The 8,934-nt window shown below is 39.6% G+C and overlaps 1 protein-coding gene across 3 annotated transcripts in view; it reads right to left on the minus strand.

Moving 5' to 3' along the window:
* Positions 1–8,934, minus strand: part of CSMD3 (CUB and Sushi multiple domains 3) — a 1,313,655-nt gene that overhangs the window by 614,588 nt on the left and 690,133 nt on the right. For all 3 annotated transcript variants that reach the window (XM_025197227.1, XM_006018073.3, XM_006018072.3), the window contains one exon: positions 1,532–1,644. In XM_025197227.1, the coding sequence (XP_025053012.1) occupies positions 1,532–1,644 (113 nt within the window). The remainder of the gene's footprint in view (positions 1–1,531; positions 1,645–8,934) is intronic.

Here is an 8,934-nt window from a genome sequence, read left to right on the forward strand (position 1 = left end):
AACTTAGTCTTAGTGAAACTATTCATTCTATTACTATGCACCAACTTTAAATGAAGCAATCAAAATGTGCCAGGATTCACAATTTTCTAATTCAGCTGTCTAAGTTTCTACTTCCTGCACCTGTGCAGAAATGGTTTCCACATTTATTCTTTGTCCTATATCAGATAAATGTGTATATTTTTCAGTTGCTATATACTAATTCCAAAGCTTTAGTGACAGCTTTAACTTGCAAGCCAGTTTCTTATCTAAAATCCTTTCCAGTTGGATTCTGTGTTGACAGTCAACCATCTTTACCAGAAAGGGCTTGGCACAAAACTGTTTATTTATTGGATACTGGCTAGATGTTTGGCATCTCCAGTGAATAAATAAGCCCTTTCAAGGACCACAGAAATAACAAAATCAAACTCCAGTTTTCAGATTAAATAAAATACCCATCAGACAGATAGGCAATCAAACATCATGCGATAAGGTTAGGAAAAATAGCAATGTGAAAAGACAGAAAAATTTAGGTGGTGTATGTAAGTAGGTTTTTAAATACACACAAAAAAAGAAGTTCATGGAAATGAATGTAAATATATTCATCTTTTGTGCTGCCTCTTTTACCAACACACATACCATTAATTTTAGTATTTGAAGAATTATTGTTCCTATGAGAGAATAAAAGTACCACATGCATAAAACTGGTATCATAGTAAGGTAGTAAATGCAAATAAACTATTGTTTACAACAACATTCATTCTACTAGAAAGTAATCCTTTAAGTAATGAAATTGACTTTCTGCTATGCAAACTTTTTCAAGGTCATATCTCAGACTTACCTGCAGTTCAAAGTTTGTTGCATTCACAAATTGCCTCTGAAACATTGTGAATGGAATTCATATTTTATTTTATTTTTTGCATATTTACAAAAACCATTTTCCCACTCCTCTCAGTATATGTTCAGCTCTAACCTTATGAAGAGCTGACCCCCTTTTAACATGAGATATCCTTATGGAGGCCCTATAATTGGAAGAGCTAGCATAGATCATTTGAGGGCAGAAATTGTGTGAGCTCTGATTTTGAATATGGCCTCTAGACATTCACATTTATATTTATTTAAAAAAAAAATGACTGTGTCTCTACATAAATGTTGGAAGGGTTAATTTTCAAAATGAAAGTAAAATGCAGTTGCCTGTATTAAGAGCCTGGATTTTAAAAATCCACATTATTTTGATATTACATAAAACATGCAAGAAATAATAAGAAGTCTACATTTAAATTATATTCTAAGGATGTAATTCTTATAAACACACATATTTAGCGGGCTCCATGAGGGCACAGGAATCCACCTTGCAGTACCATGCAGGTTCGCGGCCTAATGAACACCTGCATGTAATTTTCAGTATTATCCCTTAATCAAAACAACTTTCATACTCTTGCTTCTCTGAATTCCTTTTAAAGTAACAGAATAAGAAATGGGGAGCATAAAATGAATTATAATGATTGCCTTACATTGATGAACTGCTAAATGCATCTCCATAGCTTATTGTTACCTTTGTAGTTAACCTTGAAGCCAATTGAGCCCACGCTTTCATCCGTTTGAAGGTGCAACCACATTTGACTGCTCATGCTCACAATCAAATCTGGTACAAAACTTCCTGTTAACCTAGAGGAAAAGATTAAGCATAAAGCATCACAGATATAAAACCAGGTAGTGAAATCTTTCAGAACCACAATATCACAGTAATATAAAAAACATGAGAAATGCAATAATTTTTAACTGTTCATGATTTGTAACAGTAGGTTATAAAACAAGATTAATTTTAAGCTATCACTGCTCCTGACATTTAGACCAGAGACAGAGAGAGAGATGCTATGCAATTTTTGGAAGAAGAATTCGTTTTATCATGAAAGTTTACTACTTTGTAATGCTCTTGTTCTCATAACTTATCTTGTTAGAGATAATATAAACCATAAAAATGAACTGAAACACAGGCAAAAGAATAAAGGCATAAATGGAGAACTTTACTTTTCTGAGTGATTAGTTACTCACATGAGTTGTTCTACTGAATTAAATGTGACTACTTGTGCTAGTAAGTACTTCCCTATTGGCAGTAGCAAAACTAAGTGCGGGGGGAGTGGGGGGAGGGCAAGGTGAGCAGTAGCCTCAGGCACTGATTTAGTAAGGGTACAAAAATAGTAGCCAGCACCACTTTTCTCTTAGGAGCCACACTGCTGCCAGCAGCACAGCTGCTGCTGCTCTGCGAACTGCTGTGTCCAAGGCTCAAAGCTGCCCAGTTATGCCTGGACAATAATAATTGTTTTCACAACTGGACAATAATAGAAAAATATGAATGGCTAATGAAGATTTTAAATGGTTGTCACTACAAGCTGAGAAAGCAGAACTCATAATGCTATGTTCAACCTCCCTCCCCCCCACAAAAAGGGACCGTGACAGGGAGACATGTTGCATTATAATGGAGACTTCTCTTTGAGGCTTTACAAAATACTTTCCAAAGATTAATGAATACCAAATTCCTATGCTACTTACTTTTTACATTACAAGTGGGGGAGAACATAGAGAATGTTTAAGGTTATATATCAAGGCTAGGGACAGACATTCAAAAAGCCTGATCCTGGATTGATTCAATCTTTGCAGGTTAGTCTAACCTGCCTGGGCTAAATCACTTTGCAACTGCACAGAAATCCCCTCTGGACTGAAAAAATGCCAGCACATGCCTGCAGTGACTCATGTTAGAAGCTGGAGGGTGCAAAAGCAGCCCTTCCTCTCTTCTACAGGGCTGAGCTGAAGGGGATGGCAGGACACTCTAATTAGGGACCCCCCCACCTTGATAACAGAGCATTTATCAGCTCTGTCATCAACATTTAGCACCCCATCAGAAAACAAACCTCACTCATTAGTTCAAGCTCTTCTTAAACAGCTTTTTCCAAAGGAAGGAATAGAGGGACATTTCCAGCTAAGCTATTAATTAGCTCCAACAAGCCCTAAGCAGACACTGTCCTATCTGCCTTACACAGCATTAGCTAGCATGCCAAATGCTGGCTATGGTCAGTGCTGGGGGAGAGAGTAAGGGATCTCTGCTTAAGCAGCGAGTGGTGAGGGAGGGGAGTGGGGCATGGGGAAGCCAGGTGGACTCTGCTGTGCCTGCAAGTCTCTGCTGGAACTCCAGCTAGGGAGCAGAGGGGAAAAGCCAGCTCTGCTGTGGAGCAGAGAGCCCTGCCCAGCCCAGAATGCATGCTGAGATGCTGGGGGAATCTGATTTAACTTAAATCAGGAAGGTGTCTGGCACAGACATTGCATAAACCAGTTTGACCTAAATCAGTTAAGTCTAATACTACATTCAGCCAGGGTTATATCAAACTGGTTTCAGCCATTTTAGGGCTGGTTTATGTGCACCGAATGTCTGTTCTCTGACAGTTCTGAACCAGTTTCTGATCACTTAAACTGCTTTATGTGCCATGTCTGTCCCTAGCCCAAGCTACTAGAAAAGCTGAAGAGATATAAAGGCAGTCATTCACCTTTTGATAACTGGTTATTTGATGTGTGCTATCTAGACATATTCCACTCTTGCTGGAATTCACTTCATTCCATTGGGATGGATGCTTTCTACATATGAAAAGGGATTTTTTCAATAATGATACCCATATCAATAATAATAGTGTGTGTTGTGCCCAGGTCAGTATCCATGACATGTAAACTCCATGAACTAAAAAATAAGTGATGTGTTGTCTTCAACTACCACTCAGTTCCTCTGCCAGCAGGAAACCAATAGATGGGGGCTCTGATTAATAGGGTTGACCAGCATGTTCTGGAATCCCCCCTTTTCTCTTTAGAATTTGAAAGTAATGGAAATAGAAACCCCTTATTTCATGGCTCTGTTCTATGGAGTCTATTTCTATTCTAAATGTCTTTTGTGGAAAAGAGAAGTGGGGAGGAGATAGTAAACATTAAAGCAAAATGGATACTAGGGGTGTGCAAAGTGGGCAGTATTTGATTCAGATTCAGCCCAATTTGGGGGACAGTGATTCAATTTGCTGATTCAGATCACTGTCCCAATTTGATTTAGCTGAATCTGAAGATAAGATTCTGATTTGGAGAATCAGTGATTCGGCCATAGACACAGCTTAATATGTTTTTTTCTACATGCCTCAAGGTACCAAACATGGCTCATGAATGCTGAAATTGTGGGGCGGATGGAGCGTCCCACAGAAGCACGGTGGGGGGGGGTGCCCCACACGCTTGACATTGGACCCATAAGTAGACTGGAAGTACTCAGTGGTGGACCCAGAAATGGGCTGGTACTGGCCCAGTGATTGGCCATGGGGAGACCCTGGGTGCCCCCCCAGACTCAGGAGGCACCAGTTGCTGAGGTGAGAGGCGGGGCGGGGGGGGCATGCACTCTGCAGTAGACCTGGAAGTGGACCAGAAGTATTTCTAGTTCACTTCCGGGTCCACAGCCAAGCATGCAGGGAATGCCTCATCTGCCTCACCATCTCAGTGTTCACGAGCTGCACTTGGTACCTCGAGGTATGTAGAAAAAACATATAAAGCTGTGTTTACAGCCGAATCATTGAATCTCCTCCAATGTGAGTCTATTCAGTTTCTACAGCTGATCCTTGCATCACTTTGCTATGATACCTGAAAGTCCATTCCAGAGGAGGGAGGCATATTTTAGCGGCACAACTTAATAGTTAGCCTTTTTTTATTTGTAGACCCCATGATTAAAAAGATACATTCCCTTTGGATCCTTTTCAGAAGGAATACTGAAGATGTTCTGAACTCAAAGAAACCTCTTTGTCCCTTCTGTAGTATGCTTCCCTCTCTAAAAAATGCAGATAAGAATGTTCACAGGATCACTGGAAAGTAGGGTCAGAAGTGACCTTACAAAGCCATCTAGTCTAGCCCCCTGGCTCAGCTATCCCATTCAAGTGTCTGTCTAAACTTCTCTTGAAATTTTCCAGAGATGGTGATTGCACAACTTAGCTAGGTAATCTTTTCAATGTTAAACCACGCCCATAGTCAGAAAGTTCTTACTAATGTCCAATCCAAATTTTCTCTGCTGCTGTTGAAGGCCATTGTTCCTAGTCCTATCCCCTAGAGTCAGAAAAGTCTATCTCCATCATCTTTGTAATCTTCCTCCAGGTATTTAAAGACTGTTCTTAGATCCCCCATTCAGTCTTCTCAAGACTAAAAGTTTTTCAGACTTTCCATTTAAATCATATCTCCCAGGCCCCTGATCATGTTTGTGGCCCTCTAATGGGCTCTTTCTAATCAGCCTAAATCTTCCTTGAAACACAGGGCACCTATACACATGCAGTGAGGCTGCTCTAATGCGCTGTAATTACCGTGTGTTGGAGCAGACTCAATTAATCAAGTCTGCTGGAGTGTGGTAATTACCTTGCTTCAAGAAACTCTAGCACCTTGCGTATTAGTATCCCCATGCTGAAAAATGGTGGCAGGGGTGCTTTAACTAAATTTTTCAGCATGGGGACACTGATACACAAGACACTCCAGGTACTTTAATTAGAGTGGTTCTTGGAGCTGCTCTAATTAAAGCAGCACCTCTCCCCCCGCCACACACACACACACTCCTGGAGCACATGTATAAACACCCACAGAGACAAAAAACTGGACACAGTAGCCCAGGTGAGGCCTCAGCAGTACCAAAAAGTATGGAAGAATCACATCCCTTATTCACAATAGACTTTCTTGTTAATGCAACCTAGTATGATTCTGGATTTTTTTTTAATAATAAAACCACACTGTTTGCTCATATTCAGGTCATGGTCCACAATAACCCCCAGATCTTTCTCTATAGTGCTGAAGCTTAGCTACTCATTCCCCACTGTGTATTAATGCATACAATTATTCCATCCAAGTGCAGGACTTCACACGTGTCCTTGTTGAATTTAATTTGATTGATTTTGAATAATTTCTTCACTGTATCCAGGTCATTCTGGATCCTGGATCCTACCTTCCAGAGTGTCTACAAGTGGAGGAGCTGGAGGTAGTTATATTCCTCAGAAGAGGAGGGTTCAAAAAGGTTACCACTAAAAATATTCTTAAGAGTAGGGAACCTGCAGGGAAAACAGAGCACCCAAGATTAGTAGACACAGAAGAGAAGAAGAATCATTACAGTAGACCAGGATGGTACTTGTTTTAAGGCTCCTGCTCTTCATCTGTGGTCCCCAGTGTACTCCTATCTGTATTCTGCTGTCCACTGAATTCCAACTACACTACCCTAGGTGAGAACTGGGTTTAAGCAAAAAGATAAAACTAATTGTTCTCTGGAGAAGAACATGAAAAGTAGTAGTTTTAATCTACAGAACCAGTGGTGCATGCATGGCACCTTGTCAGGGGGAGCCACAACATTAAGTTGTTTGGAGATGATTTCTCTCAAATTTTCCAGTACAGGAGACTCCAGAGGCTGTCAGCCAGTGCCTGGAAGGACATTTGTGCTAGCTTATCTAGAGCCAGGGTATCTGGTGCAGAAATGAAAAATGAAACTGGGTGGCAGTGCTCCATCTTGAAGGCAAGCTGGTGGATGCCAACAATCTCTATACCAGGTATATTGCTGAAAGGCCACCTTGCTGATACTGTTCCAGAGACAGTACTATTCTTGTGGGATGAAATTACCAGGTTCTCTTCACCTGCAGATTCTAAATGAGACTTGGAGCAATGGTTCTTGGCTGAGGTGGGCTGGTGCTGAATTTTAAGTCACTTTACTTGTCCAGAATATGACTGTTCTTTTTTTAACTTCTCAGGGGGTGAATACTACAGGCTGCAAAGACATTTGCAGCAGTAACAGCTTCACCCATGTATCTCGATTCTTGCAGGCCCTCCTTAAAATTGAGTGATTCATGGAGTGATACTCTATTATGTGCTTCTTTTGGCCTACAAAATCTGGAGAATGCCTGTCATTAGCAGTCAAAGTGGAATTATACAATGGATAGTTCTTGAATTCAGCAGGTATACTTCAGCTGTGACAGAATGCAACCTAACCCTTGAGACAGAAAAGTGACTGAAATCCCAGCAAAAAAAAATATATAAATTACACAAATCCCAGAAGCTTATTCTGTTTGCAGGGTTATTTTTAAAATAATATGACAGTGAAATAGAAGCACTCTGAAAACTGCACTTGGTAGATTCATTTGCAGCACTTTGTTTATGATAACTTCTTTTTATACGCTCTGCACTGAGCAATTCTTTTCTCAAATTTAACAGGAGTCTGTCAAGAAGAAAAGAGTGGTTGAAAATAACTCAGCTTCCCTTTTTGAAAATGAAAGTAGGGTCATGAGGAGAAGACTGGGCAGTGGTGTGCGCATGATTTTTCCCTTGAACAGGGAAGTCAGAAATTATTTTCCAATTCAAGACAATCGTTTAAACTGAACTGGTGCTTTAAAATGGATTATTTAAAATACATACTGTCACTAATTTTAGAATTCTTCCCTGATCTTCTTAGTTTGCTTCTGTTTCAAATACTCCGCTGTGGGAGAAATCCACGTCAATTTCCCACATCTGTGTTCACAGATGGAGCTACTATAAAGATGATTGCCAGAACTGAGCAAATAGCTGCCTGGCAGAAATTAAATAATGCATTAAATGCTTATCCCTATCACTAAAGGAAAGTGTCTTGCTGTGACTGGCAATTTTCACATATTGCCAAGCCACTGGATTAGAAGGATGTCCCTTCCCTTAGAAAAAGGAGGGGTGGAATGGCCACTTTTAGATTTGGAACTTGTCACCCTGAGCTAATCCTTGATTTTGGCAGCAGTCACTGGGAATTTCCACCACTGCAGTGTCAGTGGCAAATATTCTTATAATGCTGGGCCACAGAAGCCAGCACATTTCCTGTTTTACAGGTTTAATTCTGAAGATTTTTTTTAACACACTTTCTTTTTTAATAACCATTTTGCACAGATACTGCTATACATCCCATAGGAAGGATATCTATGCCTTTCCAGAGGATTTTAACCCATTCCTAGATTAAATGAAAAATGTTGAAGGTGCACGTTGGCTTACATCTAACAATACTCTTAATATTTTCAAATTACAAGTCAGAACCTCAGCTACTGTTAATTATTATATTCCTATTGGTTTCAGATGAGTTATAAAAATTTACTCATGTTAGGTTCTGGCCTATCGCCAAACAATAATTGAAATGTTTAAACTCTTGAAAAGCTTAAGGCCAGATCCAAAAAGGTAGTTGGTGTTATAGCCCTGAATATTGAAACGTCTAACTCTCATATGCATGGCCTTTTTGTGTAATCCAAAACCTTGAGTAAAGCACATATGCATAGTAAGAATTAGATGCCTCAGGCAGGGATACATAAACATGCTGTGTTGGAAGACACCTAACCTAGTCAAGAGGAAAACACTGGGAAGAGTGATATGTTTTAAATCCCATCCTCTACAGAACTTAGGTGCCACCCCGTATTCATATGTATGCATACCACATTCATTTAAATATCAAGAAAAGGTCATACTTCATTTTTTAAAACAATTCCTTCTGCTGAAGGGAATTCAAACCCATATTTTCCCACTCTCAGGGGAATGCCCTAACCATCCAGGATATCTGCTGTGTAAGGACTAAAAGCTTTCAAGGTATGGAAGTGTGGGGAAGAATTAATATGAATTTAGCACCTTTTACTAAATCATCAAGTTGCCTATTTTTTTTTTTTTTTAGGATTGGTACCAAAGACAAGGAAAAGGCTTACAGTTTTCCACTCCCTTTACTTAAATTGCTAATTATTCCAGAAAGATTTAGCCCCAGAGGCTTCATCAAACCTTTTTCCTGATTACAAAATTTTTTTTTTTCAACTACTTGGAGAATACACATAATACCTAAGTGTCTGATATGACTAGTCATAACAAAATAACTTTTCATATTCCAAGTACTGAACTTTTGCTATTATCTTTTTAGGATTAATAATA

The sequence above is a fragment of the Alligator sinensis genome, unplaced genomic scaffold, assembly GCF_000455745.1.
Source record: "Alligator sinensis unplaced genomic scaffold, ASM45574v1 scaffold112_1, whole genome shotgun sequence".
NCBI lineage: Eukaryota > Metazoa > Chordata > Crocodylia > Alligatoridae > Alligator > Alligator sinensis.